The sequence below is a fragment of the Taeniopygia guttata genome, chromosome 17 (genome assembly GCF_048771995.1).
Source record: "Taeniopygia guttata chromosome 17, bTaeGut7.mat, whole genome shotgun sequence".
Classification (NCBI taxonomy): domain Eukaryota; kingdom Metazoa; phylum Chordata; class Aves; order Passeriformes; family Estrildidae; genus Taeniopygia; species Taeniopygia guttata.
Window position 1 is genome coordinate 9,776,742 of NC_133042.1, and position 26,521 is coordinate 9,803,262.

The window sequence follows — 26,521 nt, forward strand, 5'->3', positions numbered from 1 at the left end:
CGCACCTCCCCAATCCCCGCGGACGACAAACAGCCCGTTAAGGTGGACAAATAATTTTTATTCGTGCATGCAAATACATGTCAATACTGCAAACTTCTTCCATCGAGTCTCTCAAACACCGAACCGGGATGCTCTATCCGTGCCCAGCCAAAGCTACAACCTCTGCACGTCAGTGCTACAGCGACACACGGGCCCTGCCGGGGCCCCCCTACTCTAACACGAAGGGAAACATTACCATTGGGAATCAAAACCGAAATAAACGGAATAGAATTTACTCCCCCATATATCCCCATTTCATTTTACAGATTTTTTTTTTCTTTAAATTATAGTTTTAAATAGAAGCTGAGAATGCGCCATAAAAATGAGCATTAAATCCATCGTAGCGATGGTGCCTGCTTTATACATGATGGGTGTACACCATCTTTTATTTCATTTACATTTCAATCGAACAATAGATTTGCAAAGAAAATGTCTAATACAGACGTAAAAATATTCACACTAGAGCTTCACAATCGGTTGTACAATTGACAAACAGGCCTCTTTTCCCAAACTTTCCAGCTAAGCAAATTTATAAAATGTAATCAATGCAACAAGAAAAAAAAATTTTCTTTAAAACTTCCAGGGAAAAGAATACGCAGTAAACAGTATCAATGCGACAGCAGATGCTGCAAGCTAACCACAATACTTCGGAGTGGCTGTACAGTGGGTATGTGCAGTACAAATCAAAGCCACGTGTGTTGTATCACAACTACTGTATAATGTACTTGTTTGCCCAGCTAAGAAAACGCATGCATTCCCATGCCTTGGGTAACGGAGATCTACTCTGGAGAAATCCATGGGCTATGTGCAAATGACCTTGGCTTTTGGCAGTAAGAAACGCAGCCAGGCTCTGCTTTAGTTCAGCTTTTACAGCAGAATCTTGAGTGATTAAAAGCTTCCACAAGCATCCTTAAATAATGGGGTGTAGAATTATGTTTGGGCATTTTGCACTTTGATTATTCAGATTTGGTTCATTTCATCAGTGACCGTTTTGGGGTTTTATCCCCACCCTTGTCCTGCTCCCTTGCCAGCAAAGAGATGCAGGGGGATGACTACTGCCAAAGTCAGCTGTTCATTTATACTGGGAAATTGGGTCATTTAAAAAAGCACATTTATTGTGTTCTGCTTGCAGAAGAGGTCCCTCAATGAGAGGGAACTTCCTAACAAAGGGATCAAACTACAACATAAAAATGGACTTTTACATCCTATAGATCATCTGATCATTTCTCATTTTGTTACACTCTCAAATTCAACACCTTCCTTTAATACCAGTCCAATAATGAAAAGTCTGTTCACAAATATGATCAAGGAACTGCTGGCATACAGTGTTTATGTACAGCAACAGGTACAACTTGACAACTTGTGCTTTAAAAAAGCAAACAAAACCAATGTTTGGAACTATTCTGAGTTTAGATTGAGTTATTTTAAGCGTTCTTTCCTCAGCTGTTTCTGACCACTGTGCATTATTTTGTACCTCATCCAGCCTAGTACACTATTATACAAGAACAGCATTCAGCTCTTGAGTACAGGAGAAATTAAAATTTCAATTGAGTTATCAAAGCACTAAAACCTTCCAAATTAGACTTCTACAAAGACCTTAATTAAGAGCTTATTTAACATAATCAGCTGTATGCAACTGTTTTCTTTTTCCTAAATCAAATGCCAAACTTTAGTGTCCCTGTACTAGACTACCAAGAACCAACGCCAGTTTGCTTTGCAAAGAGTCTAACCTTGCCTTTGAAGGGTCTAGTATACATTCTACAATGCAAAACTTGCATAAACACTAAGATTCATTTCTTGTCACCTGTTTACAGGAACAAAATATCAGTAGCAGGGCAATCACTCTGCTCTAAGTATATGTTAAGAATGTACAGATAGTTACTTTCTCACACAAGCATTCTCCCAGCACAAGCATTAGTCTCTTTTAAAACCTATGTGGGAAATGAGGCAAACCAAGGAATGAATCCAGGTAGTGAGGCAACACAATTAACTTAGATACTAATAATTCCTGTCTCTCTTGCATGTGAAATCCCTGCTGTACCCCTAATGGGGAAAAAAAATTAACCAAACCAAACCAACCCAAAATGCTTGTCCAAGCAAAGCAAAAGAGCCAATCTCTTTCCTCGATCTGCTCTGGGCCTTCTTTTCTGACAGCACAGTAAATTAGGCCAAAACCTAAATGGGCATCACTGCTATTGACACACAAAGTAAGTCACTCTCTCAGTGTCAGAAAATAAGCCCTTCCATAGCCCAAAGGCACCTGATTTACAACTAACAAATGAATACATACTTGTTTGTAAAGGGTCAAGGGCTGAAATTTCAACAAAGAAGGAAGCCAGAGCCAGGTGTTGTCACCTGCAGCTTCTTCTCCCTGTCAGGGCACTGGAGGGCATTAATCTGGTGGCAAAAGCCACACAGTCAGCGTTAAAACCGTAAGACAAAGCCGGCATGCTGTTAAACACTCAAATAATTCTTTTGCCTGTCATTATAGGTTAACAATTCAACTAGAAAACTCTAGCCTCAGCTGAGAGCCAACTTTCCATATGAAGTGTATGGTCATCCTAGAGGACTGCTCTATCACGGGACCTCCTGCTGCAGACAAGAGTCTAGAGATACACTTGTTCTTAAATATGCCAAGACCTTGGCAGGAGTATGCCAGGCTTATTTCACTGGACAAACAGGCAAATGTGTGTAAGCAGCTTATCCCAACCCCCTCCAGCAGAGCACAACCAAGTTTTTAAAATTGCCATTTTAAAATTAAAAAGTTAAGGTAAATACACAATCAATTTATGTAGTATATATTCACCCTCAGATCATGCTGAAGATGTTCTGTGGAGTTCTGGTGCACAGAGGGCTCTTTCCCTGAGGGCAAATAAGGACTTCTCAAACCTTTATATTTTCTCTATTTTTGTAACAAAATAGCAATTTAAAATTTAAAAATCTTTTAAAAAAATTACATCACCTTCAACATGGAAGATCTCACTGTTTAAATATCCACGAAAGAGACATACTTGTTTGCATATCTGTTTTGGAATTACATTGTACAGCAAATAATAGTATCTCAGAAGCATTTCAAAAGTAATATAAATTCATATTTACAGAATGGTCTTGGTATAAAATATACAACAATCATATTTATGTCTAACATTCTAAGTTAAAGTTAACATCAATAGGAAATAAGTTAAGGTGACAAAGGTGGTCTGGTTCTTGTATCCATTCACTTCACGTAGCGAGTGAAAGAAGCGTCAGTCTAACCCTAGAGTGAGGTGGCACTGGCTGGAGAAGGTACAGCAACAGCCAAAGGACACTAAGAAAAGACTACTTGACTGTTTTTCTACATACATTCCTTGACATTGGAGTATTAAATAGATGTGTAAGATCTTCCATACTGACACCAGAATATCAAAACTAACCCTTGGATTTGCAGGTATATTTACAACATAATTATTTCATGGACAGGTTCGTTAGGAGAGATATCAAACACCAATATTTACTTAGTCTAATCAGTAACCCTCAGGGAAATGCCAACCCCCACCCCCCAGAAGCGTGCACAAAACAGTTATCAAAATCTTACCCGACCACATAGCTGTGATTTTGTAAAATAACAACTCAGACGACCAGTAACATGATCCTCTTTAAGCATTTTGCTAGCAGGAAAAGCCCTTACATGCAGTACACCTGGTGAAAGATCAGCTTGGCTTAAAATATTCCAGTACAATTTTCAGAGTAAACAACTTCACAGAAGTTAATAAAAACATAAAAAAATGTAAAACTTGTCACAAAGAAAAGTAAAAGGACAAACAAGAAGATAGTAATCATCAGGAGGGAGAGTCCTGCTTTCTTAACAGAAAAAAAAAGTGGATTTTTAAGCTTCTCAAAACATATGCCCAGGGCTCTAGTTCATGTGTATTTTTGAAAACCAATTTTCAGTCGACATGTCTAAAATGATTCTCAGTCACCTCTTAACAGGGCATAAATTCATACAGTTTTCAGCACTCTGAAGGTCAGATAATGCTATCTCATTGTATTTTCAAGGTATTTGAAAATAAGTTGCCACTGAATAAACAAAAATTAAACCTGAATACAAGATTACGATTAACAACATTTAACAAAGGTAATTACAACCACCTTAAATTCCCAATATTTAGTTTAAATTAAAACAAAACAGTACAAAAAACAGCAATACCATCTTGTTAGTCAGTGCAAACACTAGATACAGGGTTTTCAAAGGAAAGCCAAGAGCACCTGATACTTTTTGCCAAGTCATCTGGATCCTATAATCTCCAAGTTGAGAACTATTAACGAAAAAAAGAAAAATAAGACAAAAACCCAAAATTGCTGTTACATTAGTGCATAACCTTTCAATATCATTGAAAATTGTTTCATGTGTATCTTGGGGAAATCAACACCTAGCACATTAGCTGGAGGACTTAGGCACTTGATTTACTTCTGGTAACATCACTTGGACAAGTAGCCTGTGTGTATGTGTGTATCTACAGTACTAAAGCATAAACTGGGGGGAATGGAAACCAAAAGCTGCAGCAAAGCACTGCCCCACAGACCTGCAAACAACATAGCAGTGCAAAGCTAACGGTGTGTTAACCCTGTAAAAGCCTCAAGTCCAAATCTCCACCTCTCAGTCTTCCAACAGGAAACAAGACTCCATGCAAAGTTCCACAACTAAAGAAAAAGCAGCTGCAACAAGACAAAAGTTCTTCTCTCGTGAAACAAAATAGAGACAAATAAGTTAGTCTTCCTTTCACTAGATGTATCATCGTAGGATCCTGCTAGTTTAAATAACTGAGTTGTTAGTTTTCTACAGAAGCCATTTTCAACAAGAATGGCTCAGATACCGCACCGGATTGCTACAAACTCATAAAAAGCTGCTTTAAGCTTAAGTAAAACAATGTCCAAATTCCATTCATTTGTGGAAAGTGAACGCCTTACCCTACTAAAGTAAGTTTTTTTTTTTCTTCAGAATGCTAATGCGAGAGGGGCTTGAAGTATCAAAGAGTCCACAGGAAATGCATGACCCCAATATTATTTTTCTTAAAAAAAATATACATTATATAATATATATTATATATATAAAAAGCTAGTGTAAATGCTTCCATGGTGTGGTCACAAGCTGGAAAGATGAATGCCTTTCAGCTGTTAACCATCCTGCCATTTGCAACAGGCTTTAAAAAGTCATTTTTATCCTCAGACATAATGTGAGCAGTTTTCAAAATGAGGCTGCCAACACTGACTGATGTGCTGATGGGCAGGCAGCTTGCATTGCTAACAGATGTTGTGATCGGCTGACTGAAGCAAGAAGTTACGGGCAGGATTGTTTTCTGCTCCTCCCTGAGGAGAAAAATAAGTTACACAAATATTAAACAAGGACATGCACAAGTATCCGGAACTGAATTGTGTGCATTAAATAAATACTGACAAACTCATTTTAGCAACAGGCTAAACATCTTCCTCTGGAATGGTATGCTCGAGATATTAAAGTAGTCTGCCTCATTTTCAAAGGCTGCTTTACTCATTAAAGACTACAGAACATATAAACCTAAAATAGTGTATTTCAAAATCTACCTCTCCACGGAGATTTGTGCAAACAGTCCGCCATTTAACCCTTTGAAGTTTTTCTTAATTTCTGTTAACTATAAAAATATTCTGCATTTTTTGCTTACTGACTGTGAAAGGTATTTTGAACAGCTGTGATGACACGTTTCAGTGTGTACGATTACAACGATGCATACAAACAATGGTACCAGCCTGGGACTTTCAGCTTTGTGGCCTAATTCTATTTCTTAACAGGTTCTTCTCATTCCACCATGTACAAACAATGCAGATGTCTAATCCAAGTCTGAGCAGGTACGTAGTTCATCCTTACACAACCATGCTTCCACTATTCTGATGCTTCTGTTTGTCTAACTCTGGCAGACACTGCTGTTTTGTCTAACACTCACAGAATCACAAGGTCTTCACCTAAACTTTGTCTCTTCTGTTCCATGGATTCTTTCTGGTGCTGCTTTAGCAGATGCCCATTCTCTACGGTTGTTCCATTGAGCAGCTGATCCTCTTGGGAGCTAATCCCTAGCTGTATGTCCAGAATCTCCTACAAGAGAGAAGGAGGAATGTCCATCAACCCTGTCTCTATCAGCTTTACATTTTCCTAATTAAGTTCCACTACATTATGCTAATGGAAACGGTAGTCTGGTCATAAAACTCCTTCATTTTATGTCATATTATTAGAATGTCTACCACATTTCACTACAGGAAAAGCCAGTTGTTCAAAGATGGCTGTGAATGACAAGAGCAGTATAAACTGTGAGTTGTTTTTAACCTCACTAGTATTAACTGCCAGGTATATGAGTGAGAAGTACAAGACCCCAAGCGCTAAATAAGGGAACTGCTGGATGTCATTACTAGGAGTAAAATCAAAAGGCTTTGCTATCAACATACTAATCTATAAAGCCCAATGAAAAGACCCAGTGACCTCTTTAGGCACACAGAGTTTTGTACTCACTTCTATCTGCTCCCCTTGCCCATCAGGTTCGTCTGTATCGAGGGCTGACAGCTCCAATTCAATGTCTCGGTCTGGCTTCGTGTCTGCACAGTCTTCAGGATAATCAGTCTAAAAAAGAATTAATATATTCTCTAAATATCAAGTTGGCTTTTCACTGGCTTCACACAACACTGGAGTACTAAAGTGAAACAGAAGATGCATTTCTAGCACACGACATTTCTACAATACAAGAGAGCTAGTCAGACAAAAATGAACTTCAGGCTTAGACATAGGATACAAGGCTAAATCAAATCACAATAAAGTATTGAAACAGAGATAAAATGAACACTAAAGAAATTTAGTTGACAAATTTCCTGTTGACAAAATGTTTATATTTGTAACACATACAAATAGACAAAAACTAATGATTGCATTAAAATGATCGTCACATTCTTCCCACTTTGTAAATGTATGTTTGGAGCAGCAGCATAGCAGGTGCACCTGCCTAGTCTCAGGGAAATAACTGAGTGCAACAGCAAGTTAGCTTGCACACAATGTGCTATAAATATTTGGGAGTGTTAAAACCAAGTTTCAACTCTTAGTTAAAACTCATGCACTTATATGCACACATACACACACAAATATATATATATATATAAACACCCTCCAAGATTTGTTTCATCCCAATTGCCCCTTTCTTTACCTCACCATTCCGCAAATCAATTTCCTTGCTTAAGAGGTTTAAGGTAAGACGACTGCCTTCATCTAGAGAATTCCACTTCTGCTGCATGGCAAGTGCGTTTGCCTCTCTCTGAAGGAGTAAGGAGTTGCTTTTGGCCTGAAAGAAACAGCTCAGTTACCAAACACTACACCTAAACCATGTGCAGACAGACAGCTACACCAAGAAAATTTCTTTTAAAGCACTTTACTAAACAATTTCTTTTAAATTAAAAAACCCTCGTGGTATAATAACTGGTCTTACCTGCTGTAATTCAATACTCAGTAGATCTCCAGTGCTGGAATGCTTTCTGTGACCAGACAAATCTGTAACTATGAACCTGTCCCTTTAAAAGAAAGAAGGCAAAACTAGGAATTAAAAGCAAGTTCTCTAAATGAAACATCCCATAACTTCATTAGTCTATCAATGTTAAATTTTTGGACAGAAGCTAGATGTGATTTAGACAATGTGTTCTTCATCTTCACTGCGGCTCACAGTACTTCAAGGCATTGTAGGAAGTAAACATCCTTACCTATGGGTAAGAAGTTGCAAGAAAACCTGAAACTACTCAAGATTTTGACATGACAACTTGGCAGTACCTGACTCAAGTTCTTTGATAGGTCTCTCAAGGGATACACTGCTAGTAATTGTGCACTATTAACTGCATTAAGTATTAAAGATTACACAAGTTTTAACCTAGTTTTTTTCCCAAGCTTTATGCTGGATAGGTAAAAAAGCCTTTTACTTTGAAATTAAGAATGTCTATTAATAGACATTGCAGATTCCCCACACACAGAGGACTTTGAAGAGCTGCAAGCTACAGGAAAAGCTGTGAACAGAGCTTGGGAAGGAGTTCGTACCGTTCCGCATAACGTGCTGAGGAGGCAGAATCTGAGCCATAGGCACTCCATCTCGAGTCTACAGCATTGACATAAGGGACATAATCTGCAAAAGAATTAAGATAGCATTCACTATCTTCTCTGCTCTTCAGTAGGACATACACGTTCTTTAGCTCTTCGCATTTCACTGCTGCAGTAAGCACAAAGAGGATGAAATGCTCAAGGGATGCATAAATGACGAATTCTCGTCACACAAAGCCTGAACTTTTAAGTGTACCTGATACACTGATGGGCTTAGTAGCACTTCCTTGGGAAGCAGTGGCCTGGATTGGATCTGTTGTGTGATAACCTGTGCGGGATGACCTGGAGATTGCACCCCACTTGGAGATGATGGGTCCATCGCTGAATGGGATTATAGGATCTTCCTCCTTTGCCCTTCTCTGCGTTTCAAATAAATGCACTCTCCTTTTAACGTCCCCACTGTCCAAATCCTACATATTCAGGAGACAGGAGATACATGGACTCATTTGAGATTATACACATTTCTCAGCTGACCAGTAACTTTCTCATTATTGTTGCCTATTTACAAAACTGGGAAAGGATATTCCAAACTTCAAATGAGTAGAACTACTTTAAAACAGTAATAATGGAAGCTATGACCTTTTTTTTTAGAAAGGTTGGTTTAACCGAACAGAAGACACTTCAGCATCATCACACTAATGAGAGAACATGCAGAAAACCCCTACCATTAACACGGCATTGGAATTGGCAATCACATCCTTGGGCTCTGAGTCGATAGCATTTATACAAGAGCCAATAGTGCCACAAGACCACGGTGAATAGTGAGAGAGATGGTCTTCCTCAAATTTAGTTCCACTCAAATCACTGACACTCTCTGAGAACTACAGAAAAGGGAATAAATAAGCAGTGAATAATAAAAACAGGGAATTCAGTTTTAAAATGAGAAGATAATTTAATTAAATAGCAGTAAGTGTATCTCAAAAGTCAATCAAGGAGTTCCAGCCATACTCAAGACTTGACCTGGGGACAACATAAGCTGTTTTGTCAAATTTTAAACCAGTGCCCCTGGCAGCTGTCAGAGGGCAAACTTTGCCATACAAGTAACTGCCTGGCCCACCAGGGAGTGGAATCTATGTCAAGTGTCAGGTTTCTTTAGGCAAATATCTACAATAACTTAACTGAGAGGAAGCCATCCATTTTCCTTTAATGCATTAGCCAGTGGTAAATAAAAGTACAACTTACCACCCTCCAACCTGTCTGAAAATGACTAAAGCCTGATCCACCTTGAATGCATGCATAAGGCACTTCAGGTACACCTACAAGATCTGATCTGAATAATAATTCTTAACATCTCAAATATCACCAACAAAACTCAAACCACAGCTAAGACTGCTTGGCATAGTGGTTTTCAAACTAGTTTTTTGGATGCATCTCATTTAGAGAGATAGAAGAAAGTATTTTAAGGGGTTTTTTTCCTTCAAAAGTGCACTACTGCCATTTCTTGAGTTCCCCTTCTTCTTTATAGGACTTATTACAGAAGTACACAATGTCCTACCAATGCTTTTTGCCACTTTTAAGGGAATGCATTCTCTGGGACTTGATAAGCACCTGAAGTTTGATTCAGGCTACTCATCAAGTCAAAGCCATTTGGAGTATCAAAGGCAGTGTACTTCTTAATGGAAAACACAAGTGCTGTTCCCTACACAAAAACCAGGAGGTTCACAAAGTTCAATAAAATTACATTTCATTAAGTGAGGCTGAATTGAATCACTTCACTTCTTGACCTTTTTCCCACAGTCATGTTTAGCATCACCTTAATACCAAACTGAATTGCATCATTATTAGACGTCACTTTCCTTTTGCTAGAAGATTAACCTAATTTTATGAACAATAAATGGCAGGTAGAAAATCTTTCCTAGAAATATTGAACGGCATCTTACAGAAACAGGAAGGGAAAATAAAGAGGTACTTTGGCTTCCTACCTCTGTGCTGAAGTCTACACTGAAGAGAGGAGAAGGTGGTGTTGGAGATGGTGTTGCCATAGGAAGGGTTGATGATACCAGAGGAGTTTTCTGTGTGTGGTACTGTGCCCACTGCTCTGGCTTCCGTCTCAGCTGCTCATCATAACCAGTCTTCAAATGACCACAAGGCTCCTAGAAAGAGTAAATACAGGACTGAATATCCCATCACGCTCTAATCAGAAAGCAAATACATGCATGGAACACACTTGGGTCCCTACATTTCCTAAATTTCTGTAACCTGAAGAATTTCACAAGAATTTGTGGGCCCATGTATGGCAACTCGAATCTTTAGGTATGCAATTAATTCAAGCAACATACATGGGCATTAAACAGGCAAAGGGGCTCTGGTCCTAATGCAGATTACAGTGGTCTGTTTTGCAAGCCCATTTTAAGGTTAAAAACAAAACAAGAACTTTGTCCAAGTCACATGTCTCGATCACTGTAATGAACAGGTCTATGCTAATTATTTACCAACTTTCCAGTAATGACCTTCAGAACCAAGTCTGCATAGAGCCTTCCCTTCCTGGCTCTCACTTACCCTTGGTAAAGGCACAGTCCTCTGCTCGTTTGGAGGTTGACAAGCCACAGAGTAATACCCATCCAGAGAGTTGTACCTCTCCCGCAATGATGTCTGATAGACAGATGAGTGCATCACATCCATGGGAGGTAAAGAATTGCTCCTAATAATATCATCTCGTGGGTACATCTGTGGGCGCCAGATGCGCCTGCTGTCGTAGACTGGAGCGTACATTCCAGAGGGGACAGGAGGGACTGGGCCGTAGGGCTGAGGAGGAGGAGGCTGGTAGGGAGAATTCAGACGATCCCGAGGGGGAAATGTGCTGTAATGATCGGCATATGGCACGGAGGCAGGTGGGAGGGAGGATTCTGGAACATTATTGGACCTCACAAAACGAGGAACACAGGGAGCCACACCAGCTGGTACCGTTGGAGGTGCTGGATAATACCCTTAAAAATTGGAAAAAGGCATATTTAATGCAGCCACAAATGACCCAAAATTTTACACATTCTAAAACTGTAAATAGCATTGATAAGTACCTTTAGAGAATGAGGAGTCACTTTACAAACCTCTTATTGACCCTACCATGTTTCTGCTAAATATTTTTCATGTATGACAACCACATTTGCAGATGCAGTGCTGGCCCTTCACCAACTGGACCCAGTTTGGAAAATCTTGCTCCTATGTACTGTGGTGTAACTATGTAACTGAAAACACAGAATCTTCAGCAATTCTTTATACAGGAATTTAAAATAGTTCTCTCTAAAATAAAAATCTATATTGCTAAAAAATAAAAAGTCTAGAAATAACCATTTCACACTTGATTTATTGCTATTTCTTTGGAGAGGTTTGCCTGAACATCTCTACCTTTTCAGAGCTTGTGAATGACTCAGTGCTGTAAACCACAATTGTCTCCCTGAATATAACATGCACAGTGCAACCTAAAAAGATAACTGGAACATTTTGAAAACATTAGAGCAAGCACAAAGACATGTAAGCCTCCCAGGAGAAGCGTGCTATACCTCTGAATTCTGCCCATGGATACCCTCATGGATAGGCCATGGCAAGAGCAAGCCTAAATAAAAACAATTAAATGCTACCAAAGGAAGAAGTACATGAAACACCTTGAGGTTCAAGTTCTTCTGGAGGCTGAAGTATCATCTGTATAACACAGCACACAAAGGCAAGAACTACCAACATTGGGAGCAAACTGCAAGTCCCTCACATACCCAGCAATTAACAAGATTAGTATTCCATTGAGAGAACATTCAGCTGATATTTAATAAAAAGAAAATAAAATAGACATCGCTAAAACAGACATAAAAGTTATTTTTCCAGAGAAAAGTTCAGAGCTATTTTTAAATCAGTGCTGATATCACTCACCTGTCTGTGGGTACTGTGGAACTTCATATGACAGCTGAGTCCTGGGATCTTGGAAATATTGAACATTATCAGAATGTGGAGGATAGACCGGTACTCTGGGAACAAACGGGCTGGATTTCGGAGGCACAGAATTAACTTCTGTTCCAATATTAGGAGGACCAGCTGAGGTAGCTGCTGCCTGGCTTACAGGAGTCTTGGGTGGAGAACCGATTTTACTGAAAAGGATTAGCAAGAAATCATTAAGCAGATCTTCACTTATTTCAGTCAGTCACCTCTTCATGTACACTCCCACGTAATGTGGAAATTTGGGTAATTCTGCAGAATTACCTAAAAAGTTTTAAGTGATAATCCCAAAGCTAGAAGGTTTCAAGGAAGTGCACACTCTGTGCATTCTTCTTGGTTTTAGGAAATGTCAAATTCTGAATACAATTTATTGCATGTAATAACATACTTGTATGTAATAACCCAATAGTATGTAATATGTATATAATGTATTTGTATGCCATAATTTTTATTTTTATGTAAAAACCCAAGAGTAATTAAGATCCCAGGCTGAGAATAACTGAGTAAGAGATAAAGGGAGAGATTTACCATTTTGTCTACATTGCACATGAGTACTGAACAGCTAAAACAATGCACTGCAGTGCAAGACCTTACACAGCTCTGCAGCCATTGAGCATCAGCAATTACTGCAAGCCAAGACCACACTTCAGTATCTGCTGGCTACAAACTCCATTGATTATTTTAGATAACCTAAAAGCAAAATGTTTTGTTACATTGTCTTGATGTAAAAAAGTCACCTACTTTTCAGGAAGTGATTCTGTGGGGGACCCAGAAGCGTTCTGGCCATTGGCTCCAGTCTTCCCTCCCTTCTTGGTGTTGTCCAGAGCTCTCAGGGAGGTGTCTGCACAGCGAGGGATCAGCTGGGGAACCCCAGTTTCAAGATTAGCTATTCCATTAGTACTTGGCACCATCTTGCCTGTTGCCTCAGGGCTTCCTATGACAGAGATCACGTTTCCCGTGGTGGTTGAGACGGTGCTGTTTACGCCAACTTTGTTTAGAAGGGGGAATGTTCTCACTGTTGCACTGATTTTTTTGTTCCTCAAGCGGTATCTACAAACAAACACACAAAAGACAAGATGGTATAAAAAGTGCTTTTTATGGATTTGCAAAGCTAGCAAAAAGAAGGGATTGACATGGAACATGACACCAAAAAATTACAAACTTATTTGCAACAATTGGAACCCAAAGTCACGTCTCCTCTTTGAAAATCCATTTGGGTGAAAACAACTTCAAGAATGCAGAGCTGCATATTGTTCAATAACTCAGTTCACTCTTTCATCAAATAAAATGTAATTAACATTCTCTCTTGTAGGTAATATAACCAATCCTTGAAAGACACCGAGCTTAGACTCAGTTGCAGGAAAGGAAATTTTACCTCATATGGGGTAAAATGAAAAATAAAACTGGAATTAGTCTGCAAACATTGTTCTGCTGACTCTTCAACTTCATATAAAGAATTGTCATGTCAAGAGTCCCTCCAAATGAATGAACGTACAGAAGAGGATGTTTTCAAAAATCTCGGTAGATTGCTTAGATTTAAATTAAAAGGAGTAAAAAAAAAAAGAACAAGGAAAAAGTCTCCCACACTCACTTTTCAAGCTCTTCCTGAGAATGAGCAAATGTACAGTTTGTTCCTCTTGGACACCCCCCTTGCTGTCGAAGGTCTCGGCACATACTTGTTTTGTATTTGCTATTTGGTTGTGGCTTAAAAAAGAACAACAAACAAAAAGCACAAGACATTCCTCTTACCATCTATCACACACTCATATAAAAGTAGGCTTAAAATACAGAAAATACATCCATGGAATGTTTTTATATTTTGCATTTTTAATCAGAAAAACAAGGACATTCCTTGTTGAGGGGCTAAGTTGTCCTTGTATGGATTTCTCTACGGCCAGCTCTGCTGCATTCCATATTCACAAACGTTAGGTTCTCAAAATCTGAATGCAGTAAATAACAGTATCATCAATTATCCCACAGGAAAGGCCATAAATATTCCAAATCAACAGCAATTCTTCTAAGTTGCATCTCCCAGTAAATGTCCATTAAGAAATAATGTAATGATCAAGTCTGGTTACCTGTGGAGTTTCATGCCCTTTTCTACTGTAATTCTGAATGAAATCCACCAGCCCATGGACCACAGTCTTTACAGCCACCATCGCATTTTCAAGCTGCTCCCATGTTGGAGATGCTGCATCTAAAATGATGAAAAGCAGGGTTGTCACTCTGGCAGTTATTCCACTATCAAAAATAAGAGGCCCATCTTGTATTACTTTACAACACCAAATACTAGGACTGAACTCAGAGAGCCCTGAAGAGTTTATTATGTTTATTAATGGGAATTTCAAAACCAGGAATGGAAGTTATGATCTTAATAATTTATTTTGCTAGATATGAAGAATACCAAGAAAAGCTCAAAAAGCTTAATTTGCATACCTGGATTTGGATCTATGTTTGCCAGGAGCTCTAAATGAGGCCTCAGCCTGTTTAAGTTTGCAGGATCCCCCGTGCGCTGCAAGACAATTGTCAATTCTTGTACACTCTTAGCAAAAGATTCTGGAGATTGAAGCTGAAAATAAAGGGAGCATTAGTGTGCTGCATCTTACAACTGTCAATTACTAATCTTAAAAAAGCTATTCATGACATTGGTTTCTACATGCAATATATAGTGTCTTCAGATGGCATATAGAGAGGATCAGTGGAGAGAAATTTTATTTCTCAACTCAGAATCTGCCCTATGAAGCTTCATCATAAGACACCAAAAAGTTAATTAATATGATGAATATGCTACATCAGGGAAAAAAATTCAATCTAGTTTTAATTAATATTTGATAGGACTATGAACAAAAAGTTAATTCATGGAGTTCTTTGATTTTTCTTGTAACATTTAGTAGTTAAAACTAATCCTACAAAGATTCTAAAATCATTCCTTTAACAAACCTTGTCAATAATGGATTGCATGTGTGATTTATGTGCCAGGTCTCCATAAAGAAGGGAAGACCACTGCTCTGGTGAAATTCTAAGTCCTGCTTCCATGGCAATGTGAACAATTTGGGCATCGTGCTCTCTCCGCAAAGCCTCATAACTCCGGAACTCTTCTTTAAGCTGCATCAGAGAAGAATCTTCATCCCTTTTTGTGACCTAATAAATAGCAATAGTTCAACATTCCTTCTTTAACCAAAAATCTCCATGTTCATCACAAAAAACAGCTGCACAGCACAAACCACAATAGTGGTGTTTTACCTTAAAGCATGATGCTCTATACAGTAGCTGCACAACATGACCAATGCTTGTTTTAGAGGCCTGAGGAAATCTTGGTTCCAATCTTTGCACAACAAAAAGTACCAGAACTTTTCTTGAGAGTGCAGATCCATCTTCCAGTGCAAGTAATACAAGTTTCAGTGCCTCCTCTTGCATAGCTTTAACACACAAAAATGAAAGTTAAATATACTCCAGAAAACAGCAAGGCTACTATATTTGAACAGGTAAGCAAGAACATCTAAATCATCTTGAATGTAATTCCCTATTGCTTTTTATTTTACAAAAAAAAAAAAAAAAGCTTTTAAAGAAAGTTGCTAGTTTAGAAGAAATATTTAGAACCACTCTAAGCACAGCAAACTTAGAGCTAAGACCAACTTCCAGTAATAAACACATCAGTAGTGCAGTTTTTATACTTTTCTCCACTGTGCAATCTTGTAGCCATTGTTCTTTTGGACACCTCTTCAATGCCACACCATAAAACTATAAAAAAAATATGGGAACAATACTGGAATGCTAACAACAGGTACAGGAATCAAGACAGGACAACTTCTATTTTAAAGAGAATTTCCTTGTTCCTGTGCTTGCTTTAGCTGCCTTCTTAACTATGGATTTGTTTTCTATCAGAGATATAAATCATTATAAATTTCAAAAGTATGCTGCAACTCAGGTTAGGCTGATTTATTGACAGCTATTCAATTCCAGTAACAGGCAGCAGTACAGTTGCCTTGCTACACTCCATTACAAACTGTGCACAGCGTGTGCTTATTGACTCCTCTTTCCCAGGATTTTTTAAATACTCCCCCCCAATTTCAAAGAAGATTTAATGGACCAGCAGGGGAAACAACTAAAAACTTTATGCCCAAAGATTTTACTATTTTTTTTTCCCTGCTCCTTTCTTTCTGGCAGAACATCTTCAACTGAACAGAAAAAATTTCAAAACATTTTTGTAAAGAAAAGGTACAGGTAAATATTCTGTTGCAGACGTACAGGTCCCTTACCTGGTCCTAGAAACTGGCACCCTCGTGCCCTAACAGCAGCCCAAAGATTGGCAGAAAGCTGCTGAGGATTTTGGTGCTGCAGGATGAGTTCTGTGACAGTTCTCTCTCCCAGCGACCGAGCTGCCCTCATGGCTCTGACCCGACCCTCCTCCTCCACCAGCTGACAATTCACCAGTGTCACAAGCTTCCTCTGCATGGGACGGCTCAGTGCACTCTGATTCAAGCTTGCAACACCTTCAGGGAAAGGGAAAAAAGGCAAAGCAGTGCTTCTCATCAAATTCATCTGAGTGAGACAAAAAAAAAGTCTAACAGTATATGCCTTTCTCTAGGACTTGGATACCAGTCACAGGTACCTTCCCTTCTCTTAAGCAACTCTGTGTAATTCTTTATCAAAAAGAACTTTAATTAAAATCTTAAACTGACATCAAAGCCATCCTTTGGGGAAAGTTCAGTTTCAGTACAAAGTTAACCCCAAGGCAGTATTATTAAATAGAGTATTTTGTAAACTTAAAATAAAAAACCACAAACAAGTGTCACAAGTGTGAATAAGCTTTTAAAGACACAAGGCAATTTTATTAGAAAAATGAGAGTATTATCTCACTGACATTTACAATCAGTGCTGAAAACACAATGCTCTGAAAAGCAAGCTACATCAAAATTCCACTGCTCAGCAGAGACTCACCTTTTCCTCCACTTAATGGCTTTAAGTAGAGTGCCAAATCCTCAACACATTTCTTTGCTACTTCATAATGTTTGTTCTCTCCTACATTACTCAACTTTACTGTCTGATGATCAGGTACCTAAAAAAATGCAAGGGGGAGGAAGGGGGAGCAGAATTACATACACCTGGCTGGCCTCTCCGATGGTACCCACATCACCATGAATTACATAACACTGCAGATGTGCACTGCTCTGAGAGCAGGGCAACACAGGACCCACCCAGGGCATGTACATGGCTCAAGGAACAACAAAAAGAGCCCAAGATGAGGATTAGCATGATGAAAGATGGATTTTGTTATTACTCAACACCTTAAAAACAGAAGTAGGGTAGAAAACAATAACCAGCTGTCTAAAAGATGAAGAACACTAGATCTGAGAAGGTGATCAGTATACCAGATCAGTATGATTTACTACAAAAAAGCTATAGGACAAAATGAACTAGCAAGACTATAATAAAGCAAAGTTTAAAAATTATTTAAGCATCATTTGGGCATACTAAAATCTTCCAAGAGAAGAAACTCAGTGGAAAAAAACTTGAATCAGAGTAACAAGGTCAGATAAGGAAAACAGAGGGAGTGTTAGTCATAACAAATTGTTAAAATACATTGCAAGAAGTTAGGAGACCATGAAAATAAATGCTGTAAGATAACACCAATGATCTGACACATAAAAAAATGAAAGGATCACGTGAACTTGAGAAACAAAACCACTCTGACATAATGTCATTACCAATAGCTGTGTCAAGGCACGTGATAGGACATTAAAAAGCAAAGTCAATAACACCTTCTTACTGCCTCACCAAGGTGTTAGAGAGAGAGTAACATGAAAAAGCACATGAATCAGCGTAAGACTTATTTAGTCTCCATAAAGTGCAGTACTGATTATATAATCACTGTTTTGCCACTGCTACGAGACAGCGCAGGGAACATTCCTGGCCTGATTAGCCAGTGTCTGCAAACGCAACTGAAAAGCCATCATCAAGCACATTTTAAAAAAAAATTATACACACACACTTCTGGAACTTGGTTAAACAGCCACTTCCAAACATGTGACATTTAGGAATGAGATTTCTCACAAGCCTAAGATGAACGAGTGCAGTCTTCAGGTTCACACATTCTACTGACAATTGGGAAAGATAATTGTCTGCTTCCCAATGGGAATTCTTCTCCAGTCACAGTTCAAGAGCCTTTTAAAATCCGAATTCAGGTTACAAGTAGAACATTTTATTTTACGAGAAGATGGCCCTGAAATGGTGAGGTTGCTTTTAGAGTATGTATAGACTCCTAGAGAGTCCAAAGTTAAGCCTTACAATTTATTTGGGCTAAAATGAGGAAGAAAGAGCAGCACACATATTGCAACTGGCACGGAGAAGGCAACAACACCAAGTGGCAAACAAAGAGCTGCTTCAATCCTACCTGGGCTCCAACCAGCTGGAGGAGTGCAAAGTTCACAGGAAGCACATCGATGTCTGTGTTGATGGCAGTCTGGTCAAAAGGACATGCCTTGCGATGGAGCTTGTTCAGGCAGGTCTTGCACACGGTGTGAGAGCAACCTAAGCTGATGGGTTTATGCACATTCTCATCAAACTCATTGTAGCAGATTGGGCAGGACAGAAATTCTGTCCACTGAGCTGCCTGCACGGGCATTGTGGAAGCTGGACACTTGTTTAGCAGGCTAGCAGACCATTATTTCACTGTACTATGTTTTGGCAGCTGTAAGTGAATAACAGAGTATTTAAAACATGCTTTCTGGCAATTTAGAATAACTTTTAATTAAAAAAACAGACCAATTTCAATATTACCAAGAACAAAAACAAATCCTTATGCTGAAGTACTCAAAAACCCCAACTCTGGGTTAGTTTAACATCTGTACCAAAAAAGGCTCATGAACTAAATTGATGCAGACTACCCTAAGTTTAAGTCATTCACAATAAATGGCATTAATTTTTCTTGGTGGGGAGGGGTTTGGTTTAGAATGTTATTTTCATTTCAAATTAAGTAAAACAACGCCTTCCTTCTGCAGATCTTATTCAGATTTAAGCAGACACCAAACCAAACCGAGCTTTGCTTTTTAAAAAACACATTTTCTCCTTCTGTAAAACACAAATCAACTAACAAATATCAAGAGCCATAAGAAAACACTAGAAGTGTGAGACCAGTTTTTAGTTTTATGATTTTCGTGTTACTTCTGCCTTTTCTTGTAAGAACTGGAGCACTCAAGGGCAGAGATTGCTGTGTGCATGTTACATATAACTACATCCATGAACTCTCAGCAAGAAAATCTTTGATGCATGTAAAACCCAGGTATTTAGGACAAAACCTATGATGAGGCAAGCAATAACTTCAGATGGCTTCCTCATCTCTTGATATGTCTCACTCTGTGCAGTAGTACCAAATAAATTGTTTACATAAGCGTATTTCAAAGAAAATATGGCTTTATGGAGATTGTTGATGTATCTTATATAAGTCACATTCCTGAAAAAGGTACCAGGCCTAAGAAGTTCATCAAAACCGTTCTCATCCAAGCTTCCATCAGCACCATTTACATTCAGAGCTCCACCCCGGAGGGAGCAGCCCCACCCTGGGCTGTGCTGTGCCACCGTGTTTGCTCTCTAGGCAACCTACAGACCAGTTGGGTCACTTCAAGGCTATGAACAAGATTGTTACAAATGCAAATACACAAATGTTTTAATTACATGTTTAGCATTCTATTTTTTTTACTCTGATGATAGAAAAAAGCCAATTGCTCCGAGGAACATGAGATCTCCCCTCTGTGTTCAAATTCAGAAACTCCTTACTGCAGTTCCATTGTTGGCTGTGCTATGGCTTAATTAATGCTAAATTACCAGACCATTGAAAGAATTACTAGAAGACCAAATAGACTCTTATCTGTGGATGTGTTTTATGTTAATTATGACCATCTGTTTAGAAATCCTATTTAGTACTATGAACATTCAGTGCCCTTTAAGTAACAGGATACTTGTACAAGATGTCCTTATCTCAGCGAGCTTTTCAATATTATGCAGCAATTTTTGCCTCAAATGAATTCCCATAGTAAAACACACCAAACTGGAAGCTGAACCTCTCAAAACCAAACTGCTGAGGTTACACTTCCAACATAAGCCAGAAAATTCCCATGTATTGGACAAATCAGATTTTCCTCCGGCTTCTATGAAAGCACAGGCAAAGCTCTAGCAGGGATGAACACACCCAGTCATCTTTAACATGCTATTGCTGCATGTGTCTTTTAACCAAGAAAATTAAAAGCAAAATAAATAAGAATAAAGCCAAACACTGAGCCAACAGGCCTAGAAAGATTTCTGATTCCTCTGTTAAAAATCCCACCATTTCCTTTAGCACATCTGCTTCCCTTCTGAAGCAGCCAGGCAAGAGATGCACAGAACTGCACAGCCTGTCTGTAAACACTTCCCTTACAGCTTTCTGCAGCACTACCAGAAATATTAAAACACCAACACCAACGTTACTGCTGACCTAAGGCTGATAGTGGTGCTTTTTCACTTGACTGCAAGACACAGGTAACAGCACCAAACACTCTGGGAAGTGTGTGACTGCCATGACTCACACCGGGAAAAGTTTAAGAGGCTGGTACACAGAGAGCTCAACTGCTGGTATGTCACTAACGAGCTCCTAATAAACAGTCCCTGTGTCCACACTGCTCATTAATTATCTCAGACGCAGGGATCTCTGCTCTGAGACAATACCCACGTTTGGTTTCCACGGATGCTTCAGAGACTTGCAAGAACCTACCTCTCTGTTTCAGCTTTTAAAAAATACAGTTGTTTTCCTGACCAGCATAGAAATGAATACAACAGATTCTTCAAGTGTGCAGCACCGGTTTTAAAAAATCTGTCTCTGGGTGTTTAATCATCCCAAATGACAGATTCTACTAAGCATGTGTTGACCTTCAGATTTCTTGACAGGAAAAAAAATCTAATTAAGCCAGCAAACAGCTGGGAAAAGCTCTCGACTCCCAAAACTTCAAGCAGCCATAGAGGGAGGATTCTCCATACTTTATTGAGCCTGCCAGCTCTCCTGCCACTCTAACACCCCAGTGTGTAGGAAAACAATCTCACATCTCCTAATTACCATGTCAACTCCTACAAAAACCATAAGCCAAATGTTTAATAGATTCTTGCTCCTTGTCAGAAACAATGTATTTCAGGGATGTCCCCTTGAACAACAAATTGCTCCAGCACTCTAAACTGAGCAAACACAAGGAGATTTAAAAAAAAAAAAAAAAAAAAAAAAAAAAAAAAAAGCAAACTAGAAATCCTTTGGATTCTGTTTTTAACAGGCAGCACACGCCATTAGAACAACTACCCTTGGTCTATCTGTTCATTCTGGCAGATGTGTTATTTTCTCTACACACTACACAGGGTTCCTCTTCCCTGTCAAAGTAGAAGCACCCTGAAAAGAAACAAAAAAACAAAAAAAAACCCAAAAAGCCCCCAAGAAACAACAACAACAAAAAAACACCAAAAAACCACCCAAGAAATGGCTGATACAGAAACCGGCCAGACATACAAGGAAGCAGTCTGCAAATTCATGGCAGTTGCTACTTAACAAATCATTACATAGTGAAGTTACAATTAGTTCTGTGGCATTACTACCAGAAGCAATACTTCAGATGACAAACTGAAAATCGTACAAGCCTAAGTTCAGAAATTATGTAATAATAAAAACCAGTACAGCTGAGTAATGTGTTTTTAAAACAGTAGTATTTTCCTATTGCAGTCATGGCTGCAATGGATCAGAGTAACAATGATAAAGGACTGATTTTCTCATTTTAGACCAGAATATCTGATGAAATTGGAATGTGGGGTGGAAGGGGAAATAAGTGAAACCTCAAGACCTTCCTCAAACAGCTGTATCACTTACAAATTATCTAAGTTGTAAGATTTAGATGTCCTTTACAATTTCATATTAACTTTTAGCTACCTAATCCCAAGACATTCTCTACAACTAATCTAAATCATTATGCTTACTCAATAACCTCTGGGCATGATAAACAGAATTCAATTCTGATTTCCTGAAGAAACCAAGCTTAGGTGATCAGGCTGTTCTGTCAGTCTGTTCCTCTCCCACACTGCTCAGTCAGGGCATTTGCCAAAATGCAGACAGGCAAGTTTCACCCCTTATCACAGAAAGGGTTGATGGCTTAACTCGTTCCCCCCAGCGTCAGCTCTGCCCGGCTCAGGCTGCCTCCACCAGGTCCCTTGTGGGCCGTGAGCAAAGACAAATAAGCAGAGCTTGGGTGAGAATGAGACATGGAATAATTCTGTCAGTGCTGAACAAAGGGAAGTCTTCTCAACAGATGAAGGAAACGCTTGGAAAACTTGTGAAATTATACGGCATTTTCACAACTGAGGTTCAATTACAATCCTACTGTGGATTTAAGCCTAAATCTTAAGAGTTCTTTTGATTTTGAATCACTAAATTAAAGAGTCCTTGATATTGACTTGCTCTTAATGCTGACTCCAGAGATCATGAAATTTTCTTTTCTTTTTTTAAAGTAATCTCCATTAAAATAGTTCGTTTATACAGATGAGTGGTTGGTTTGCACTACAAGGAGGCAGCTTTTTCCAGCTTTCCTTCCTAAGTTATGTAGTTCCTGAAAGCACTCTGACTGGGTCAAAAACTTACATATCATATAATACAATTATCAGTATTAATATATTCTCTGGAAGGGCTCTCTTCAACAGCCATCATCCACACATCTAAAAAACTGGCTCCATTAAAGCTTGGGGAAGGACCTTCCCCACAACAGCTTTGCATCATTCAGCTATGATGGCTTGAAATTGAAATAAATCCTCTTTACTGAGGTGCCTTTTCTATGCCTACACTCTGTAATATCTGTCGCATGCAAATCTCTTTACATCATGTGAAAATTCCATATGTAAAGTCTCTAATGACCATTAAATATAGTATTTCAATGCAATTCTTTCACTGAACATTAATGCTCTTGTGAGTATCTGCAGCCCAATTCAAGCTCCAGAAAAGTCACCAATTGAAACCCTGGTGGGAAGGGACACACGTCCAGCTCTGCTTCTTGCAGGAGGACCTGACACTACACCTCATGTCCAGGAGCATCATCCACACGTTCCTGGAGCTCTGGCAGACTTGGTGCCACGACCACTTCCCTGGGGAGCCTGTTCCAGTGCCTGGTCACCCCCAGGGGGAAGAAAGAGGCTTGTACCAATGTCCAACCTGAACTTCCCTGATAGCTTCACTCCATTTCCTTGTGACCTAAATATAGATCTGGACATTTACACGTACCCAGACTACGTTTTGCTGAAATGCCTCCAGGATTCTCTTGTTAACTGGTTAAAAAAATCAAAGCTTGAATCCCCTCTGCCTCCTTAAAACATGTGGCTGAAGAGTAACTCCTATCAACAGGGGTACAATATAAATTTATGCTCGTGGTTGCTCAGTGACTGCCAAAGTTCATTCAATTCAGGATTAACTGCCCCCAAACCAACACCAGAGTCAGTGTACCCTCAGCAGTTCTCACCTGCTCAATCCTTGCTACCGTAAATCATGTTAGTAGATATTAAAAGTTTCCTAAATACTTACGTAATGCCACTGTGGGTTTTTCCTTGTGTTTACTAAGTGTCCCTGAAAGGAGAGCCTGTCCCTGCCACCAGCCTGATACCAACTCAGCTTCTGTAACAGTATTGACTTTTCAGGACTAACTGAAGGGCAAACAAATGAAAATTTTTTTTTGCCACCCAAATCAGTTGGACTCTCTCTAAGCACATCTACTTGGACACAGTTACTCCAAGAAGAGATACAGTGTAGAACTCCTAACTTCTCAGTAATATTTTCTGTGAATAAGGACTCTCATGTACGGCTTAGTTCTCCAAGCTTTTTTTTTTTACACATGACCTCCATGTTTAAACTATATTTTTTTAGATGAGAAGTTCTGTATTTTAAACCATTTTATTGAAATACCAAGTCTATTCTGAGATGTAGGCAAGAAAACATAGGGCTCCACACAAGCTGGAACGCTTTTTTAAAGGTTGTACAGAATGACTTGAGATGCCCGTGGACAAATAATTTTTTTCCTTTCCTTAGGGTTGTCCAGTCAGCAAGGAGAGATTCCCTGAACATTCATCCCATCAAAGATATATAAAATATCACCAAATGAAATGCAACATACTCCTAACAAATGCTATCCGCTATTACCATCTGCTTATTGTAAATATTTTATCTATTTTAAAGCAACAAAGCCTTAAATAAATGAGATCACCACTCAAGATCAGGACTTCTTTGGGATACCTAAAGCACCGACACTAAAATTCGATAGAATTTAGTATTTTAGAGAGAAATGGCCACAACCTCAAACAAGACAGAAATACAAGTTAATAAAAACACCTTTTCTTGGGGAAAGCTTTGCTTACAATGCAGAAACAAAACTTCACAAAAAAGGCGAAATTCTTGGGAAAATAATTCACTACAGAAATTAAGACGTCAACGTTTCATGGAATAATACTTATACCAGCAACAGAAGTTTAAATTTCTAGTATTTCCACAGATATTTAGGAAAGACCAAAGGTCAAAGAATAGTATTTTGATTCTGAAGATTTACAGCTGTATTGGTTACTTCTCATTTAAAATTAGATCTCTTCTGCCACAACTGCAAATTTACACCCTTGTAATCCACAGGACTGTTTTTAATTTTAGTTTCATTATTATGATGTAGCTATAATGGCCATGAGAGAGCAACCACAAGAGAAGCTAAAGGAACTGCAATTAAACCCAAACAAAATTCTAAGTTGGCATGGAAATGAAACAGGCCTAGATCAGAAAATCTCCTGGTAGCCCGTCTAAACTTTGTCATTATTTTCTCTCGTTACAGATCCAGGCTATTCTCCTCTGAACCCTGGATGAACTGAACACTCATCACTCTCCCACCACTCTGCTGCCCTTCTGTGCTTTGTGCTGACTCTTACACTTAACTGGAAACCCTCCGTGCACCTCGAGCATCAGCAGAACCGGGACACGCTTTTCCTGCTCCGTTGTTTTGTGGTTTTGTGTTTAAGACACTTCAAACATGACACGGTGGGTGCAGTGCTGGGGCACATCTCCCACCACGACTCTCCTCCACCATTACCCTAACGCACAGCTCCATGAGTATTCCACCCTGGCAATATCCATGGCTCCGGTGCGATTCTCCCCGGTGCCCGGGGCACCTCAGCGCGGACTGCCCGGTGCTGCAGCTCCCCGGGGGGCTGCCAGGGAGGGAACCGGGAGCTCCTGCCTGCGTTTGCCGGTGCCCGGAACGCCGGGCGGCCCCGCGAGTGCCCCCGCAGCTTCGCCCCGTCCGCAGGCCGCTGTCAGCCGCACCCGAGCCCGGCCCCGCTCCCGCACCAGGCCCGGGCCCTGCTCCCGTTCTGGGCCCGGCTCCCGCTCCGGGGCCCGGGCCTGGCTTCCCGTTCCCGCTCCCGCTGCCCGGCCCTGCTCCCGCCGTCATTTCGGAGCCGCCACCAAATGGCTGCCCGGGTCCCCGGGCCGGCCCCGCGGCCTGGCGGGGCCCGCCGGGCGCCGACACCCCTGCGGTCCCCGACGGGCCGCACCAGACGGGCTCAGCCCGCCGCCGCCCCCGCCCGGCTCCCGCAGCGCCGGGAGACAGCGGAAGGACCGGGCTGTGTGATGGGGGGGCGGAGGGGGGGGGGGGGGCCCGGCGGGTCAGCGCGTCCCCCGCGGCGGCCGCCCCCGCCCATCCCGGCGCGGGCCGTGCGGGGCGGGGCGGTGCGGTGCGGTCCGTACCTGCCGGGCGGGGGCGGCGGCCGGAGCGCGGTCGGGCGGTGCCGGCCTCACGCGCCATGGGGCGGGCGCGCGGCCCGGCGGAGGCAGCGGCGGGAGCCCCGGCGGCGCCGCCTCATCGCGCTGACAGCGGCCCCGCCGCCACGCCCCGCCACGCCGCTCTCGCGAGAGCCGCGCGCCGCCCGCCGCGCGTGACGGCGCGGAGGGAGGCAGTTACCATAGAGACGGCGGGGCAGATGCGCCCGCCGCCAGGGCCGAGCCGAGCGGCGGTCATAGAGACGGCGGGACGGAGCGCCGCCCGGCGCCGCCAGCGCCCCCTGGCGGCGCGCCTCGGGCAGAGCCGCCTCAGCGGTTCCGCGGTGCGCAACGTCCGCCTCTGGCCTCGATTATTTATTGTCCTTTTAAAATTTAATCGGTAACTTTCACCGCTAGTGTCGGTTATTAATTGTCGTTCTAAATTGCAATTGATTGCTTAATTATTGCTGGCGCTGAGGAGGAAGAGGGGATTGGAGGCACTCTCTGGCCCACGTCGGTGGTCCCCGAGCCGCCTCAGGCCGGCGGGGCCCCATGAGGTGAGGGGAGCGCTGCTGCCCCAGCACGGCAGCCCCGGAGCGACACCCGGCAGCTGCAGCTGCTTCTCCGCTCACGCAGAGATAACA

General features: G+C 40.8%; 1 protein-coding gene and 1 non-coding gene across 4 annotated transcripts; both read right to left on the reverse strand.

Annotated features, from left to right (window-relative positions):
- Window positions 1-37: 37 nt before the first annotated feature.
- On the reverse strand, window positions 38-26,024 carry RC3H2 (ring finger and CCCH-type domains 2). Of its 3 annotated transcripts, none has more exons than XM_012578379.5 (21): window positions 25,866-26,024; window positions 18,492-18,788; window positions 17,039-17,156; window positions 16,357-16,590; window positions 15,341-15,516; window positions 15,038-15,238; window positions 14,534-14,666; window positions 14,176-14,294; window positions 13,689-13,801; window positions 12,839-13,147; window positions 12,035-12,249; window positions 10,673-11,100; window positions 10,096-10,266; window positions 8,839-8,994; window positions 8,370-8,583; window positions 8,114-8,198; window positions 7,518-7,599; window positions 7,239-7,373; window positions 6,557-6,664; window positions 6,016-6,145; window positions 38-5,385 (listed from the first exon to the last, which is right to left on the reverse strand). In XM_012578379.5, exons 2-21 carry the CDS (start codon window positions 18,720-18,722, stop codon window positions 5,357-5,359), a joined length of 3,387 nt encoding a protein of 1,128 aa, XP_012433833.1. In that variant the 5' UTR covers window positions 18,723-18,788; window positions 25,866-26,024; the 3' UTR covers window positions 38-5,356. The 3 variants fall into 3 exon arrangements, with proteins under 3 accessions (XP_012433833.1, XP_002189968.2, XP_072792798.1); XM_002189932.7 differs by having other exon boundaries at window positions 5,997-6,145; XM_072936697.1 differs by lacking the exon at window positions 8,839-8,994 and having other exon boundaries at window positions 5,997-6,145.
- On the reverse strand, window positions 14,756-14,869 carry LOC115497599 (small nucleolar RNA SNORD90). Its single transcript, XR_003963163.1, has one exon. It is a non-coding gene; the product is annotated as a small nucleolar RNA SNORD90 (small nucleolar RNA).
- Window positions 26,025-26,521: the final 497 nt, after the last annotated feature.